The 18,970-nt window shown below is 39.6% G+C and overlaps 1 protein-coding gene across 1 annotated transcript in view; it reads left to right on the forward strand.

The window, feature by feature from the left end:
* Positions 1-18,970, forward strand: part of LOC109481882 (vesicular glutamate transporter 3-like) — a 70,246-nt gene that overhangs the window by 32,231 nt on the left and 19,045 nt on the right. Inside the window, exons 5-6 of the mRNA XM_019784513.1 lie at positions 12,766-12,880; positions 18,121-18,208. Of these exons, the coding sequence (XP_019640072.1) occupies positions 12,766-12,880; positions 18,121-18,208 (203 nt within the window). The remainder of the gene's footprint in view (positions 1-12,765; positions 12,881-18,120; positions 18,209-18,970) is intronic.

Genomic DNA, 18,970 nt, shown 5'->3' on the forward strand with positions numbered 1-18,970 from the left:
CCGACGACATGTACTAAGGTACAGCATTATCATTTAGATAGGAAAGCTACCTAACCAAGGTGTCCCTTCTTTGCGATTCGAAGTATCGTCATTAGTCAGAAGATATTTATGACACACCGCAAGGCTTGAAAGCAGACCGGTCTAATGATTGCGTTCGTAGAAGTAACCATGCCTTCCAGGAACCGTCCGTCCTTGCCGAATTACGGCTCGCATCACTCTGGAGACAGAGTGACCTAAAACTGTCAGTGGAAGCCTCGAAGTTACGGAAGAGTTGCAGGGGTCACGTGATGAATTGCATGTTGCTTCTCCACGTTAGCAGAACGTACTGCACCTGCGCGAAACCCGTAATGTATTGTACATAGCACTTTGGCAGAACATCTCATATAAGGTTGTATTCGCTCATATAAGGTTAGCATTTCGACAGTAGTATCCAAATGTTATGTCGGAAAGAATATCCTATGCAACTGGCAGGCAAAATTCTGATGCAACGTTGACCAAAAACCCAACGAAAAACGAAAATAGGGGTTCTGCGCAGGCCCAGTACGTTCTGCCGACGTGCTCTTCTCCACGGAAGACAGCACGTCAGCAAGCACGTTGGCAGAACGTACTGCGCCTGCGCAAAACCCCCATTTGTTCACGATTTTCGTTGGATTTTTGGTCAACGTTGCATCAGAATTTTGCCTGTTGCAAACGATATTTTTCCGACATAACATTTCAAAGCTTCAAGGTGGTAACCTTATATACGTGAAAAAGACCTTATCTGAGACGTTCTGTCGCAGTAATATGCACAACACATTACGGGTTTCGCGCAGGTGCAGTGCGTTTTGCCGACATGCAAAGTCAGCAGAATGTACTGCTCCTGCCTGAAATCAAGACTTTATACGGTTTTTGGCGATCGGTTGTTAGGTCAACATTGCATCGGAATTTTATTATTTTTCGAAAGATTTGTTAGGCCGTAAGAAGGTTGGCCTAGATGTAGATTTGGAAGGGCCATAGTAATCTACCAACTATTTTGACGATCTAGCAATTAGTACTCGAAATACCACCTGTATATGCAGGTTAGTGCAGGTAAGATTGGAGCTGTGCAGGTATTTCTGATGTCTACCTGCACCTAACCTGCACTGGTCCATGTACTGGGTATATGCAGGTTAGTGCAGGTAAAATTGGAGCTGCACAAGTATTTCTGATGTCTAACTTTACCTAACCTGCACTGATCCATTAAAAAAAAACTAGCCCCAGACACTAGTGGCATATGACCAGCGGTGGTCAAAAACTGCCTTTCATTTTTATCATAGCATCATTGAATACAGCATAGACCTGAGTGAGGTTAAAGATTAATGATGATACTAAGAACATTCTTTAATGTCAAACATTTTAAGTTTGCTATGAGCAGGAAGGCACACTGTAGTGCAGGTAAAAATTGTCTGATGCAAGTAATTTATCGAGGTGCAGTGGGCTGGAATAAACTCCCACCCGGTGTTAGAACTGCACCGTCGATACAGACATTCAGAACACTGTATGCTCAAAGTGACCTCTGACTTCCCTCCCTTATTACGACCTGGCATGACCCCGATTACGAGTAATGGATCACGATTATGATTTGTTTTTGGTGTAAATATTGTTGGATTTCCGTGTATATATGTGTCGTACCCAGGGCCACTCTGAAAAGCAGTGCTATGACACTGAGTAGTGCCACCCTGGTAAAAGAATACAGAAATGAAATAAAATAAATAAAATTTCGAGCGTGACCTGCAGGTAGGTATGCGGAAAAGTTTTTCGGGACCACATTTTTATTTACACATTAATTTTTTTGCACCATTGTTTCCTACAATAAGCTAAAGTTTCCTTTCCAAACCGGTTCTATACATGATAAATGTTAATAAAAATTTTACGTAAACAATAAAATAATGATTAAATATTAAAAGGATATAATGACGATTGCGCTCACCTGATTACAGCGAATTTGAGTTAAAAGATAACTGAAATGAGAAAGGAAACTAATGATCAAACAATTAAACTCAGAACATATAAATTCAAATAGCAATAACTGATCAATGATATGAATCTTTATTGCATGTTCTTGCCCAGATGGGCTAAATGCACAAGAGGATAATCCAGTATGTAAAACATGAGTATTTCATACTGGTACGCTATATTCTAATGCAAAGTGCTAGGAATCTATACATTACAATAATACTATAAACTACCTATCAATTACTGTTAGTTGCCCTTTCTTCTCTCTTTTTGAAACATTTGGAAACATAAGAAATATGTATGTTTAATGAAAAAATCACTTGTAAAAAGACACAGACATCGCACTCCAGTAATGCAGTCTCCAGGACTCCAGTATATAATTTTCCACTAAATAACATGGCTAATATGCACGTGGGCGTGCAGGCTTATTAGACCCTAGGGGCTCTACGCTAGGATGTTTGGACAGCTCCAGATATGGACTCAATTAGTATTTCGGCAGCCGCTGTTTTGTGTTCAGTGATAGAGAGACGAGACTTCCCCTTCGGGAATTGGACGGCAGATTATGCCGCAGCGCATTAATTTTCACCTGATTTGAAGAAAAAAAAACAAAAAAATTTGCCCTCTGACATTGGTCAATATGTCTTTACGGATCATCATTTTGCGGTTTTGAGACTAATTGTAAAATTATGAGCTTTACTTTGTTTCAATTCTGTATATTTATCTATTTGTCCATGCAATCATCATAGCTTTGTTTAATCATTTCGCCGTTAATATATGTTCCATGGAACTTGAGTTCGACGCCATCTTGTATTGCATTTAAGTTTTTGCTGTTTTAATTTAAAAAAAAAACATGTCGAAAATGGGCAAAGGTGTGTTTTGTCATGCGGGAACGTGGATGGTAGAAAATATGAATAGAGGAGACAAGGCAACTCTCTGATTCATTGTTTTGTGTTTTACTTCTATGCAGTGATGTATTTCATTCCTGTTATATGTGATGCTCCTACTGAATCAAAACCATTTGTACAATGATATTCTTTTCAGTGACAAATGGATGTTGTAATCGTTGCCCGCAACGTCGTTGGCAAAAAAAACTTAGCACAACATACGTATACGTAGGTACCGTTTTTAAACAAGGTTTATGATGTCCAAATTTAAAAATGTAGGAATCCTTTTTTTCGGCCTATCGCATTATATTTGGAGTCTGCAGAGGATGTCAGCCATGAAATTTACTTTCTGTGGCCTTAGACTAGTAACAAATAATCGATATCGCTAACTGTTCAAATATTCAAACAAAATATTCAACGAACGGAGAGTCTAGACCACTATAACCTCTTTAGTCAGACGAAGGGCGAAAGCAAAAATTCAACGGCGAGAGAGAAAGGCACGTGGAATACATATATGTATATAAATTTAGATTATACTTTTGCTGGAGTTTTTATTAATGTTAATACCAAGTTCATCGCGGTGAGAACTCCTGCGGCAGTTATGATGAATGATTCAAGGCCGCGCTAATATTCGTTCTTCCGGAGAAGCCGGCCTGTCGGCAATATTACAACCGGACGGATTCAGCGAATTTGACGCCTCAATCTATCATCGTGGGGCCGCCGTGCGCTGAGTTTGCACCGGCGGTCTGTCAGAAAAAACTCCCGCCGGATCAAAATTGCCTAGCCTTCTGTGCAGGCTTTGGGGCGGGCGAAAATTTTGATACAGCGTTTTGAAGAGTTTTTAACGCGCTATTTTAATAGCCTGCCATCCTACAACCAGCCGCCGAGAGAAGGCGGAATGGAACTTTCTCTCGGCGGCTGATATCAAAGTTTCCGCCCGCCCCGGAGCCTGCACAGGAGGTTAGAAATTGCCTTGCCTGGGTTCCAGACCCTTAGTACCGCGAATGAGTGATAATTCTTTCGGCCAGAGAAGCCATACGCCCCGCTAACCCCGAGTTGGCACCCTGGCTCTAATTGTCAGCAGTGAAGCTACTCAAAACCATGTTGAAACCAGACCATCCCCTCCATTACTTGGTGGAGTGGCTGATGAGCACGGGGACGTCTGCGGGAGGACTCAGGGTTCCCATGGCAAGAACAGAGTTTATTTCTGCACCACACAATCAGACTCTACGACAGTCAAATGCAGACTTAGTTTTACGTGTTGTACATATTGTAATTGTCGTGAATCTGTATATTCTGTTCGTTCCTACGTTGTGTTTTTTATGTGCGTGTAAGGGCAGCACAATTCAGCGCAATTTTATGTACTGCTGACCACTGTTTGAATTTAGGAGAATAAAGAATTATTTCCTCGCTACCGGCGTGGAAGATGAAGGGTTTGGGCGGATATTCTTGGTACCGGACATTACAGTCCCCCCCCCCCAAAAAAAATAGAAAATAGAAAATTAAGAAAAAAAATAAAAATTAAAAAATTAAAAATAAAAATTAAGAATTGAAAAAAATAAAAAAAATAAAAAAAAATAAAGAAAATAAAATTAAAAATTAAAGAAAAATTAAAAATTAAAAAATTAAAAAAATTAAAAAAATTAGAAAAAATAGAAAATAGAAAATAGAAAATAAAAAATTTAAAGATACCAACGCCAGTGTCTGGCACCCAGGCTAGAAATTGTCGGGCGTTTTTTGATGCGGGAGATACAGCGAGAGTTATAGTACTAGTACTCGCCTCCGTCAGGGATATTCTGTTCAATCCCAGATAAATTTGTCTCCGGCAATATTGCCGTGATCTGGAGATTTCGTCTGTCGTCATGTGAGTCGTCAATCTTTCACGTGACTTCTGAAGAAACTACTGCGGAACTGAGGAATAAATCTTGCAAACTTTCATGACCGATAAATTGGTGGCGAGTGGGGTCGTTTAGGGTAGCGGTAGCGTGTTCGGCTCGGAACTAAGAGGTCCCGGGTTCGAACCCTAGCCTACCTTGTCACCGGTCTTGTACCGGAAAGGCAAGACTTTCCTCACTTAACTCAGGTAAAAATGAGGATGCCAGAATGATTATTATCATGATCGTGGGCATTTATTAAAAAAAGAAAACCAATACATCGGTGCTGTTGCTTGATGGGCTGTGTGGCGTAGTGTTCCGTTGCGTTTTTTTTTAAATTTTAATTTTTAACATAAATACATTATAAAACCAATAGAAAGAAAATACGTAAGAAGGTTGTTCTTGGTGAAGGCACAGACCGATTTTGTCTATTTGAGGCCTTCCCCACAACTAAACATAGATCAAGAATCTGTAATTCGCAGTTTCAACGTGTTGTTTAGTGTTTTGTTTTAAAAAAAAGCACTCATAGCCAAATATGGCCTCCTGAACACTGCCGAACTCCTCCTAATTGACCATGCTTAGGAGTAGGTCGGGAGAAAGTCGGATGGCATCTGGTAACTGTTTTGCTATTATTCGGCTGCGCCAGCCGAATATTTTTAAAATGTTAAAAACATTCGTGTGTGGACAGTAGGTTCGGCCATGGTTGTCTTGTGGTTGGGAGAAAGTCGGCAGTGGTTGGGACGTGGTTGGCAGTAAAGTTGTAACTCAAATTTAACTCAAATTCGATCCATGTAGAAATCTGGGCGTGACCTTTAAAATCTTGGCAGACTGCTCCAGAACTTCAGCCTGTTTTGTTGCGGGGGGGGGGGTAGTTCTGAATTTGTAGCAGGGGTTTTAGAAGACGTGACTTATGCTGAGGTCACATTTCCGAACCGGGGCCCGGCCGGGCAGTCAGCGGGAACGAAAAGTATGGAACAAAAGACAATTAAAAACATAAAAAAGTTTTAAAATTTATCATGAGCACTATCTGTGTAATAATATACTTCTTATGAATTGTACATTTTTCGGTCACATTTTCGGTCACATTTCCAAGCCGGGGGACGGCCGGGTTGTTGGCGTGAACGAAAAAGAAACAATTTGTATTAAGAGTATACTCAAATAGTGTTCATGGATAATTTTCTAAAACTTTTTTTTGTGATTTGCTGTCTTAAATCATAATTTTCGTTCCATACGACTGCCCGGCCGGGCCCCGGGTTGAGAAATGTGACCGCGCCTTTTGGAAAAGTAAAATCGCCATAACATGAAAAGCAATATACACAGAAAGAATATTCAAGGCGTCTACACTTGACCTGACTAACAACAGAGACTAACTCTGGGTGTACAGTAAGCACGAGCCGAATTTCCCCCAAGTCCGGCTAACCCCGTGATATTTCACCCGCTCCAAACTACCCAACATCGCGCCAATAATCAGTACCATCACCTTTTGATCCCCGCCGTCCAACAAAAGCCCCATAAATCGAGTTAATGGATCCTGGGCAGCCATGCGGCATCGGAGCGCGCCCTGCTCCAACCGTCTTCCGGCTGACCGGAGACCCAGGCCCGCCCACGCACAGACCAGCCCACGGTTATATCACCAATCGAATTAGCCTCTACCAGACTTCGGTAGGAGGCTGGAAATTGGGTAGAAATTGGCCAAATAGAGAGATAACATGCCAGGGGAGTAGTGTCTACCAGACTCCTTTGCAGGATGAATAAATAGTAGAAGTGCAGGCAAGCTGGACCCTCTATGGCCGGCCAACTCCTCTGGTCAATGATTTCCCCCTTTGCCGATTTCTACTATGTATTCAGCCTGCAAAGGAGTCTGGTAGAGACAACCAGGGGAGGTGGTCCGCTAGCAAGAGAATACAGTTCGCCGCAGTGGTAGAGGGTAAAATCGAATCAGGAAGACATAACCGCACTCCTCTAGAGCAAAAAATCTGCCAATTTGTAGTTTAGATAAAGTAGAAAACGAAGTTTATTCTACCATAGATTGACCTTTTTTGATAGCGTTAGGGTCATTCTTTTGAGTTAGGAAATTCCCCCACGTCAAATATTTGAACAGTACAGACAAATCTAAATTCCTTATAGCCTTCTACAAACCAACTCTAACTAATAATACAGCCTCCTGGATTTCCACTAATACTAATAAGCGAGAGGAAGTCAAAATGTACTTGAGCATACTAGAAGTTCATATATACACGTTTATGTATTAGGTTAACATATGACCTGTGGGGCAAAATGTACAACAAATCTTCATCCACTTATTCGTTCATCAAAACAGTAAAGTAAGTTTAATGCAGAGCCAATGCCCGAAGGCTACTACAAACAAAAAGCACGTTGCAAAATTCTTCAAGCCCCTATCAAATCAATCAACTCATGTTGATTATGCCATATGCATAAAAACTAGTAATAAAACGACGTGACATGTGCTGTTCATGTCATTGTATTATCTTGTAATTTTTCTTCTTGGTGAAGGCAAGAGAGTCTAGACAGGGCACAGAATCAAGCTGCAAGATTCTGTATGAACAACTATGAAAGAGGTGCTAGTGTCACGGAAATGAAACGTAACCTACAGTGGGCCTCACTGGAAGACAGAAGAAAAATGTCCAGACTATGCATGATGTACAAAATGACTAATAAACTACTAAGTACCTCGTACCAGCCCAGAAGAGAACTAGAAATAGCCATCCCTTCAAGTACCAGAGGTATCAGCCAAGGATTGAGGTGTTCAGGAATTCATTCTTTCCTAGAATAATCGCAGAATGGAACTCGCTGCCACCAAGTACAGTAGGGGCATTATCATTAGATAGCTTTTTTTAACAATGTCTAGAGTTAGATGTTAAAGGTTTATAAGGTGTAACATGTCCATCGGTGTAATGTAGCCAGCTGCTGCCGCACCGCGTGCCTGCGAAGCTGGTGTGTTACGCCGAAAGGCGGTTATACCGGCTATACAGATACTGATACAGACAGTATACTAGTAGATACATGAATATCCTCCCCTGTAAGTGTGAATCAGACGTTCAAAGTCACACCAAAATATCAGCCTCAGCGATCGAAGCGCTCTCATCAAACCTCCTGACGCCCTGTGTGATCGCTGGTACTGACGTCGACTCGAGAACAGCCCTAAGCCGGTAATCTCACGATTTGTTGCACGGATGTCTGACAAGAAAAAAAAAAACCTCATTCCAGACGTACCCCATTTCTGTTATCACTTCCGGTGATAAAGATTCAGTTGTAAGGCCACTGTTAATTTGATTATATGGATGACATCCGCGATGACATGAATTTGCGACCGTTTCTAAAGAAAAGTTTTCAACTATACTGTAAATCGTACAGAACCATTGCAAATTAAATAATAAAATATATACCGTAAGTTGCAAAAAAAATATGAGAAACGATACCTATGTCGTAGAATGCCAAAATCAAACAAAAATGTAGAGAAATGAATTTGAAGAGTAGATTATTCGCCATACCATACTCTGTGCCATTTGTTCAACCTTCAAGACCACGTAGATTTCATAATGAAAACAACATTTTTTTTTTGCAAAACTTTTTTTTTATTTGCACGCCCGCATCAGTTTTGGGGTTCCCAGAGGATGTCATCCATATAATCAAATCAACATGGCCCGAGAAGAAAGAAGAAAAACTCATTCCAGACCTATCTCACTTCAGTTACCACTTCCGGCGATAAAGATTCAGTTGCAAAGGAAAAAAAAAGTTGATAACTATCTCTTTAAAAACACGGAGTTTACGTCACAAGGTTGAAGTCAATACTGATGTCCGGCAGCTAAATGTACTTTACGACTTTTATTTCGGCCGATGTCCAGCGGTAGTCTAATAGCCATCAAGAACTGACCGTCAGAAGGAAAGAAACAATGCCATTAACAGAATAACCGGTGCTGTAGAACAGAAATAGAACTATGATTATTTCATGAAGGTCAAAGAGGTCAGTAATGAGATGCGGATGACGTCATGTTGCCCCTGGAACCCAATCATCGTATCAGCCAATCAGCGGCGTCGATTGTGGTAGGTTCGGCGTTTCACAGTCTGAAGAGTTATTGAAGGGGGGCCTTGAACGGGAATTCTCAACTACGAAGTTCTAACTTCTTTACATGTAATAATATGATATTATGTTAGATGTTTCTTGTCATGTAGGTACAATTAGCGTCTTTGTAGGGCTACTGTATTTAAATACTCTATATTTTGTAGCCTAGCCCTACAAATTGTAGGGCTAGTGCTGTATTTAAACACTGTACTTTTTGCTGCATAAAAAGACTTCTTATTTTGAATTCGTTCTATTTTTAATACATCTATCGATATCTATATGAATGATTTAGTTGTAGCTCCCAAAGTTATACAATAAATTATGTTTGTCTTATTTTTGGTAGTAATAGGAAACTCTCATTCTAGTATTATTTGTAAGAGAAATTCGAAACTCTCATTCTAGTACTTTTCGGTCTTAATGCTAAGGTCACATTTCCAAACCGGGGCCCGACCGGGCTGTTGCCATTAACGAAAAAGCAACAACTTATATCAATATCAATAATATCCGTAAATAGTTCCCTTTATTATCTTAGCTATTTTTTTGGTTTGTTGTCTTTGTATTATCTTTTTCGTTCCATAAGTCAACCAGGCCGGGCCCCGGTTTGGAAATGTGACCTCAGCCAAGGACGTCTTTGCTTGCCTCAGCATAATCACTTTAAAATATTCCTTCCCTACAATATATTGCTTGAGTAACTTGTTGTTTTATTTTCGGATATTCTGCTGTATGGTGGAACGTTAGCCTCCCTTTTCTAATGCTGAGGTCACATTTCTAAACTGCGGCCCGGCCGGGCAGTCTTATGGAACGAAAAATATGGTATGAAAGACAAGCAAACACAACAACAAAAATTGAAAAAAAATTAATAATGGATCTATTTGCATATATTCTTGATATAAATCATTGATTTTTCGTTAAACGAAACAGCCCGGCCGGGCCCCGGGTTGGGAAATGTGACCTCAGCATAACTCTCACATTCCCGACGCCGCCTCCGGCCCGTTCGATTTTTCCTGCTCTCTCATCTCGCCCTGATCTCCGAGAGAAAAATCGAAGCGCCCGCTGACCCGGGTCGATGCGCATTTTAAGAGCTCATCACGGGAAATCCGGGAAGACATTGCGGGCAAATCGAGCTCCGGAGAGACGAGCCGATAAGTTGAAGTTGAAGGCGAAAATGAGAGCGCCGCACGGGGGAAGTCAGAACTTCGATATGTCTGTGGAAGGACGGTGCAGGTGTAGGTTTCCCCTTTCAAGCCCCTGTTATGCTTAGGTCACATTTCCAATCCGGGGCCCGGCCGGGCTGTTTGTACGAACGAAAAATTAACTATTCTTATCAAGAATATAGAGAAATAGAGCCCGTGATTGTTATTAAGAACTTTTCGATGTTTTGTTGTCTTCTGTATCATAGTTTTCGTTCCCAAAAGCTGCCCGGCCAGGCCCCGTAAGGGAATTGTGACCCCAGCATAACACATTCATGACCTTCCCCCGATCTGTTCCCGAACGCCAGCCGACCAGCTGCAGGTTCGGCTGACGTTCGTGACCAGATTGAGGCCACTCGTTCCATTGTATAAGAATCAAAACGAATTTGAGTTAAATTGGAGTCATTTTTGATCCTAAACTCGACCTTAACACTGCTGACTTTCTCCCGGATAGCTGGCAGGTGTTTTACTGACATAAGATCGAAAACCAGCCAACTATGAATGAACCTCTCGAACGCCCCACGAATGTTTTAAACACTTTGAAACATTTGGCTGGCGCAGCCAAACTGTAGACGAATTCGCCAAACGCCAGCCGACCCAGCCGACTTTACGCCGACCTAGTCCAACATGCAATCATGGTCGGCGTTGTATTTTCTAATATATATATATATATATATATAATTAGTTTATTTCAACTGAACAACTGGCAGCCCACAGGGCTGAATTGTGTGTTCGTACATATACATAGAAAAATAAAAAAACACTTGCTCAGTATTATTGTCTAAAACCATTATCATCATATACAATTAGTTAAAATCTATGATAATAAAACGTAAGGGCAGTAAAATCAGTAACGGTATTCTGGTCACAGTCACACACTACTACACTGTATATTGGACTAGCATATTTTGATACGTTGTACTTAGTCTATCATATTTTGATACGTTTGATAAAACAAAGCGGCGGTTTCATGTCTACGGATAGTGGAGGCAACGTGGTCTTGTAGTTGGGGTTGTTGACTCAGAATCCGTAGGTTATGGGTTCGAATCCCTGGCACGCCCCACAGTTGTGTCCTTGGAAAATGCACTTAATCTCTATTTCCTCACTTGACTCGGGTGTAATTAGGTACCTAGCTTCCGTAATAAAGACACCCCCTTTGGATAGTATGTAAAGCCGAAGGTCCCGTATTTGAGGAGAGCCACACCTTGAGCACGTTAAAGATCCCACCACACTTATCGAAAAGAGCTGTGTGAGTGATTAAAAACCTTACAGTCTGGTCTAAGGTTTGACATCTGGAAGAAGTGATAGTCACCTATTATGTCAATCCTTTACAAATGTGGTAACTCTTTATGAATTTCTACCGATTTTTCACGTACAAAATGAAGTCATGTTTGCTGATCCCTTGGGACACGGAATAAGACACATCATACTCAATGTATAAAAAACAAAACAACAAAAGAATATTTATCAGTCTGTCGGCAAAAGTAAAAAGGTCATCACTTTGTTTACGTTTTGGAGTCTTAATCATCATGGTTACTATTTCTGTTTTCGTTATTTCGATTGGTTTCTTTGTATCATTTTGCACCGCAGCAGATCATTTCAGGGGCATACAATGCTTCTGTAGTGAATTTTGGTATGTAGAGAAATTGTATTTATCATCATAGCTTATCGCTATGTCTAATATCTGTACATGCATTGCCAAACAAGCAGAGGAACAAGCAAAAGCTACAAGATAAACAACAAAATTGTTCCTATTCCTACAACACGATCACAACATATGCATTTATTCTGGCTTGTGAATTGAGATTTTGCTCTTGGCACTGGTCCTGTTTCTGTTTTATATTTTAAAATACAAAAAACAACAAAACGTAACTGCTACTTCGGCAATGCATACACGATGAAAATCCTAGCTAGCTTGACGTAGTGAGTAAATGGGTGTTTGACATGAAATGTTGATGTATTTTTGTTTTGTCTTGTTTTGTTTTCTTCAGGATATTCTGTCTTTTCATTGTGTACACTGCCTTGCTCAAAGCTTAACTGCTAGCACCGTAACTGGTACATGGCTTAGAAAAATTCTGAAGGATCCCAGCAAGTTAGCTAGAGTTTTTGACATGAAGCGTTGATGTATTTTTGTTTCCTGTAGGATATTCGGTCTCGCCATTCTGTCCACTGACTTGCTCAAACATTAACTGCTAGCACGGCAACTGGTACATGAATTAAAAAATTCTGAAGAATCCCAGCTAGCTTGACGTAGTGATTTTTGAACATAAAGTGTTGATGTATTTTTGTTATGTTTGTTTCCTTCAGGATATTCGGCCTCGCCATTCTGTCCAGTGTCTTCCTCAAAGCTTAACTGCTAGAACGGCATCTAGTACAGGGCTTATAAAAATTCTGAAGGATTCCAGCTAGCTAGCTAGAGTTTATGACATGAAGTCTTGATGTATTTTTGTTTCCTGTATGATATTCGGTATCGCCATCCTGTCCAGTGTCTCGCTCAAGGCTTAACTGCTAACTTGGCACATGGATTAAAAATTTCTGAAGGATTCAAGCTAGCTTGACGTGGTGAGATTTTGACATGAAGTGTTCATGTGTGTATTTTTGTTTCCTGTAGGATATTCGGTCCACCGCCTCGCTCAAAGCTTAATTGCTATCACGGCAACTGGTTCATGGATTCAAAAATTCTGAAGGATCCTAGCTAGCTAGATGAGTTTATGACATGAATTGTTGATGTATTTTTTGTTGTGTATTTTTTCCTGCAGGATATTCGGTCTCGCCATCCTGTCCACCGCCTCGCTCAACATGCTGATCCCCGCCGCCGCCAAGGTGCACTACGGCTGCGTCATCGCTGTCAGGATACTACAGGGACTGGTGGAGGTACGTAAACAAACAAACAAACAAACAAACAAACAAACAAACAAACAACAGAGCTTAATGTAAAATGTTCAGCTGAAAATCGTTATACAAGAAACAAACAAACAACAGAGCTTGATGCAAAATGTTTAGCTGAAAATCGTCATACAACAAACAAACAACAGAGCTTGATGCAAAATGTTCGGCTGAAAATCGCCATACAACAGACATCATATAAAGATCTTACAACAAACAACCAAATAAACAACTAAAAAACAAAGCTTGGTGTAAAATGTTCAGTTTATTCAGATCCACAAATGTTCAGCCGAATATTATGATACAACAAACATCATATCGTACAACAAACAAACAAACAAAACAAAACAAAACAAAACAAAACAAACAAACAAACAAACAAACAAACAAACAAACAAACAAACAAACAAACAAACAAACAAACAAACAAACAAACATGCAAAGATTGATGCCAAATGTTCAGCTGAATATCGTCATACCACAAACATCATAAAATAAAAAAAAAAACTAAACAAAAAAGGAAGCAAAGAATGATCCATTAGATATAGCTGAACATCCTTTTGGATTAAAACCGTAATGATTGTGAAGTATATACTAGTATAATACATCGTATGCATGCGCTTTTTTTGGTAAGTGGTAATACGCCAAACAACAAACAAACAAACAAATAAACAAGCAATGATGCTTGATGCAAAATATTCAATTGGGATGAAACTTTTGGATGAAGATAATTTTGAAGCATAATGCGTTTTTATATGCACTTATTTTTTTACATTTGAAATGCTAATTTTTCTGTATTATTTACAGCTGTATAAATCGTGGAAAATTTATGTTAGTAGCCAGTCTTTAAAGTTCAACTCTCTCGTTGTTGTTTAGACTACATTCTACTCCAAAATTAGGTTTATCTATTGTTCTATTGGAATTACATTTTGATGAATATTGAATGAAGACCTTTATTGTACATTTGTGTTCTACAGAACTAAGTACAGGTCGCATGAGTACAGAACATGAACATAAACATATACATTACAAACATATGAACATATAAGAGTGTAAATAAATGCCTAATTTCTATTCTTAATAATACTAAGCTAGTCAGCTTCGTTTTTTACCGGGCACAGCTGCCTCCTCACCAAAATGTTGACTGTTAGCGATGCCTACGTCCTGTCAGTTCTGCCCGATGGCCTTTTCCTACCTTCACTGGTGACAAATGAGTTTAGAGATGATAAGGTACAACAGAGAGCTGAGAAACAAATAGCTCGGATAGAGCGTAGGCGGAGGATGTATGGGCTCCACGGTAATAACCCGTTATGGTTGCAGAAGAGGACTTGGGCAAATTGAAGCTCGTCATCCCCGCGCCTAATGCCTGATGTTGCTCGAGGGCTCGGAAGCTGCCCCGTGTTAATAACCGGTGGAGAGAAATTTGTGGGGAGCGTAAACGTACGTGGGCGCGGCCATCTGTTGGAAGAATAGCGCGTTTGTATGTATGAGGATGGGGAAAGGGTTACCTGCGGTGGCACAATTTATATTTTTCAGCAGAATTACTATACAACATCGTCTTGGATGCCTAAATCTAATTTGCATACTTGGGACAAGCAAAACGGTCCACCTGTCCCAAATATGCAAATAAAATTTGTGATGCCCTTGGTGCTGAAATGCAATGTAGACAAAACTATAGACTGGTATTTACCTCCTTGAAAAATGGAGGTATTGTTTTTGGCGTGTCTGTCTGTCTGTGTGTGTGTGTGTGTGTGTGTGTGTGTGTGTGTGTGTGTGTGTGTGTGTGTTTGTGTTTCCGCACAATTGTAGATAGAAATTAGTGGGGAGGGTACGTGGGCGCGGCCATCTGTTGGAAGACTACTGAGCGCGTTTGTAGGTATGTATGAGGATGGGGAAAAGGTTACCTGCGGTGGCACAATATTTATATCCGTCAGCAGAGTTACTATATACAACATCGTCTTGGATGCATAAATCTCATTTGCATACTTAGGACAATCAAAATGTTCTCTTTGTCCCAAATATGCAAATGAGGTTTGTGATGTCCTTGGTGCTGAAATGTAATGTTGACAAAACTATAGACGGGTATTTGTTAAAATTAGCTAAAGATCGTCTAAATTGACCCAAATTCGATGTTTAAGTTGATTGTAACACGAAGCATTATACGAATATTGCGTTCAGTTAACTTCATTAACCCTTCCCCTATTGTGTTCATTTTAAACGTATTTCATTTTAATGCTACTTTTCTCCTGAAAAGCTACCCTCTAATTCGTACCTCTTACTGAAAAATGCGGCGGTGTTAAAATATAGATATAAGAACAGAAGCTCTTTGTCCGTCCTGACAAGTCAGAAAATGAGATATTCGTCGGATATTTCATCAATTTAGCTGCCAGTATACCAGGAAGTATATGAAGCTCTTTATGAAAACTTGCTAGCGTTTTTGACAGTCTGTTCCCCCTGCTATTATTAAGACATACGCGTGCCCTGCAGCTAGGGACCTTTATGTAACAAGGATATTGAGATATTCATGAACAACGGGGAAGCCATTCGTCAATGTCAGATCGCGTACACTTAGGCACTACCTCAGCACCATATGTCTGTCACTTTGTATCAATACGCGCCTCTGACGCACGCTTATTATCTCCACAAGGAGTGTATTCCTCCGCGCCACGCAGAAAATAATTCGATCTATTTGTTTTCCATGGACTTCAAACGTTGACAGACGTCCCGGGGAAGACGAATTCTTTAGTAATGCTTATGAAGGGCAATTTTGTAGTCGTTGTCGGGAACTAATGTGCCAATTTTATGCCGCTGAAACTCGGAAGTCTAGCAATCATGTCACTGCAAGCTGCTCACTACAGATTCGTCATTGAATAATTGTCGATGTCAGCGTGAAATAACAGGGACAATACAGACATAGCGTCATTATCGAATCCTCTGATATGGATCTGAAGTGTAGACTTTTCGATTTTGAAGTGTAGACTTTTCGATTTTGAAGTGTAGACTTTCGATTTTGAAGTGTAGATGTGTAGACTTGTCAATTTTAAAGTGTAGACTTTCCATCTGAAGTGTAGATGTGTAAACATGTCCATTTTGAAGTGTAGACTTTCCATCTGAAGTGTACATGTGTAGACCTTTTTATTTTGAAGTGTAGACTTTCCATCTGAAGTGTGGATGTGTAGTCTTTTCCATTTCCAGGAAAATGGAAAAAAAAATGTTACATTCCTTGGAACAGAAACCAGTTTTCTACAATCTTAAAATGTATTGAGTCGTATTAAAGTGACAATAAACCTACACATTTAACTAGTAAATGTCTCTTACTAGTAAGTTGCCTTATGGTCACAACTAAGTTCTTTTTTTAGTGGGGGCTCAAATCACAATTGATATTGTAGGAAAACTTTTAAAATGTTTTTCCTACGTGATCAGTATTGAATACATCACATTCTGTCTGCATTCACAAAAATTACTTTCTTGAACCATCTATCAGAAATATGGATATGAAATATCATCCTTTAGCTTACAAGCAGGCTGAAGAACTAGAAACCATCTATCACTCAACTAAATGTGTGCGCGGTGTGCTTCGTCATCATTATTGAGATAGAAGTTTAGATTTCAGGATTACTAATTGTGTACATTAAGTACAGTGATTTCAGGCATCCAATACAATTTCAGGGCGACAAACAAATGAAATATTCCGGATGTGTATATCCGTCTAATATGTACATCTACTTTGAATTCTTTAGGCCAAAAGCAAGCTAAAATTGTTTTTGCAAGGAGGTTTAATTTCAAATCGGCACCACCAATAAGAGGATAGAACCAGCATAATATACGAAACAACCAACCGTTTATATAGTACATCGCATTTTTACCTCACAGATATCAGTATGCTATGGGATAAGGTTGATTCAAATTACTACATTTAGATGAAATGGCCAGAAAATTTACCTTGAAATTCAGCTTTACTTTCCTGAGAGGCACAAAGCAGAAACTACTAATCTCTAAGCAGATCTTTTGGTGGGGGTACGGTAAGACAGTAACAAATTGGCCAGTCTTGAATGCATTTCCTTCCCGAATAAAGACTGGCCAATTTGATACTGTCTTCCCCCCACCGAAAGATCTGCTTGGAGATTAAGAAACTACTTCAATCCAGGTCTTTTCCGCGGCGATCTTTTTGACATCTTAGAATTCTTAAAAGAAAGTTGAACGTCTTCAGAGACATTCATGCAGGAGAGTAATGGAGAGGCTATCGATTTTTGTCGTTTCCACTCATCAGACGAGACTTTTCGCCTTAACCTTGAAATGCCCTTCACCCGCCCACCGCCATCTTGATCTGACAGGCCGACATTGCTCAGGGCGGGCAGAGGCGGAGAGATACATGGAGTGATTAGGCTGGCGTGACGTCAGTAGCGAAATTAGTCCCATCGATCACTCGCTGCTGATCCATCACGGCGTGAAAGGCCGTCACATTGGATACCTCTTGTTCATAACGGTCTTACCTTTAGGCTATATACATATGCTATTGTATGTGGATATCAGCCCAAACTAGAAATCTTCCAAGTGAAGGGTATGTTTTAGGCATTATCGTAGCAGCCAAGAGTTTATTTCATGAAAGATTAGAGAATATTTTAGATGTTAAAGATGTTATTGAAGGCAAAGAACAAAGCTGTAGTTAAGACCAACATTAAACTTAAACTTACTTCTTTTTTATCATATTTTACCGTATCTGACAATTACATTAAAAAATACTCGCTGTATTTCTATTCGGAAGAGTTTGATCAATTCTGTTGATGACATATAGTAAGTTGAGGAGCTACGACTCTTTCAAACTGATTTTAAAAGTGTCAGAAATTCCTCCAAAGGCTGCACAGATTATACATTTCGCCTTTGTACAGTAAGGTAGATGTAAAGGTACAATGGGAAGCAGGAGATTCCCTTAAAAAATAAAATTGTACATTTGTACAAATTGAAGTAACACGAGCGAAGAAACATAACAATGAACAAGACTTAGTAAAGTCCATGAAATAAATTACATGAATTAAACAAGAACGGCGGTAAATAATAAACCATTACTAACAATAACAATGATAATTACTACATAGTGTCATTTAATACGACAAAGTCACAAATTTATATTTTTTTTGTTTTTAGTGACTGTCATTTACAAGTTGCCATGCTTATAGCATCTTATGCGATCGTTGTATAATTAAATTTATTATTGTGGTATTTTACAGGGAGTGACCTACCCTGCCCAGCACGGTATCTGGAGCAAGTGGGCCCCTCCACTGGAGAGGAGTAGACTGGTCACCATGTCCTTCTGCGGTGAGGAACATTTTTTTAATGTTTAAACAATCTTTAATATTTGATGAATATAAAAATTTATCAAATATTTAAAAAAATACTATCATGATATGAAAGTTAATCTGAGTGTGTAACTTGGCACGTACATGTAAAGGTAAAACTTTAGTTTCAACTGAAGAAGGTAAATGTTCTCACCTAGAGTTTTCGACCAGTCACTCTGGTCTTTCTTATGCAGTCTACTGAGAACATGTGCCTTTTTGTGTTGGAACTTAAGTTTTACCTTTACACGTCACTTCCACTACAGATGACCTTTCATGACGGTATTTTTTTAAATATTTGATGATTGAACCAAATGAATGAATGAATGACCTTCATTGCACGTTCATGCTTTCACAAGCTGCAATGTAAGGGCAAGTCATGTTTAAAAAGGGCACAGTCACGGTAAAAGTTTGGTATATTGATACATCATTCTATGGATACTAAATGTAATGGCTAATGTATACTCATCTAACCTATGCAGATATACATATGCTATCAGCAATTTTAGGTGTTCTCTGTCTATGTCACACAGATATAATATTACTGACTAGTAATCTTACAGATGACTCACAAAGACAACCATTGACATATTGATTTATTGCAAATATCATCAGGCATGGTTCAGACAGAAATTAATGTTTGACATCACGGGTTGTGCACGTGTGATCGATAAGCTTAAAGACTGGCGATAGCTCATGTTTTTATGCCTGCTGGTTTTCAGCAAATTTATTTACTTTTTTCAGA

The sequence above is a fragment of the Branchiostoma belcheri genome, unplaced genomic scaffold (genome assembly GCF_001625305.1).
Source record: "Branchiostoma belcheri isolate BF01 breed outbred unplaced genomic scaffold, Haploidv18h27 scaffold58, whole genome shotgun sequence".
Classification (NCBI taxonomy): Eukaryota; Metazoa; Chordata; class Leptocardii; order Amphioxiformes; family Branchiostomatidae; genus Branchiostoma; species Branchiostoma belcheri.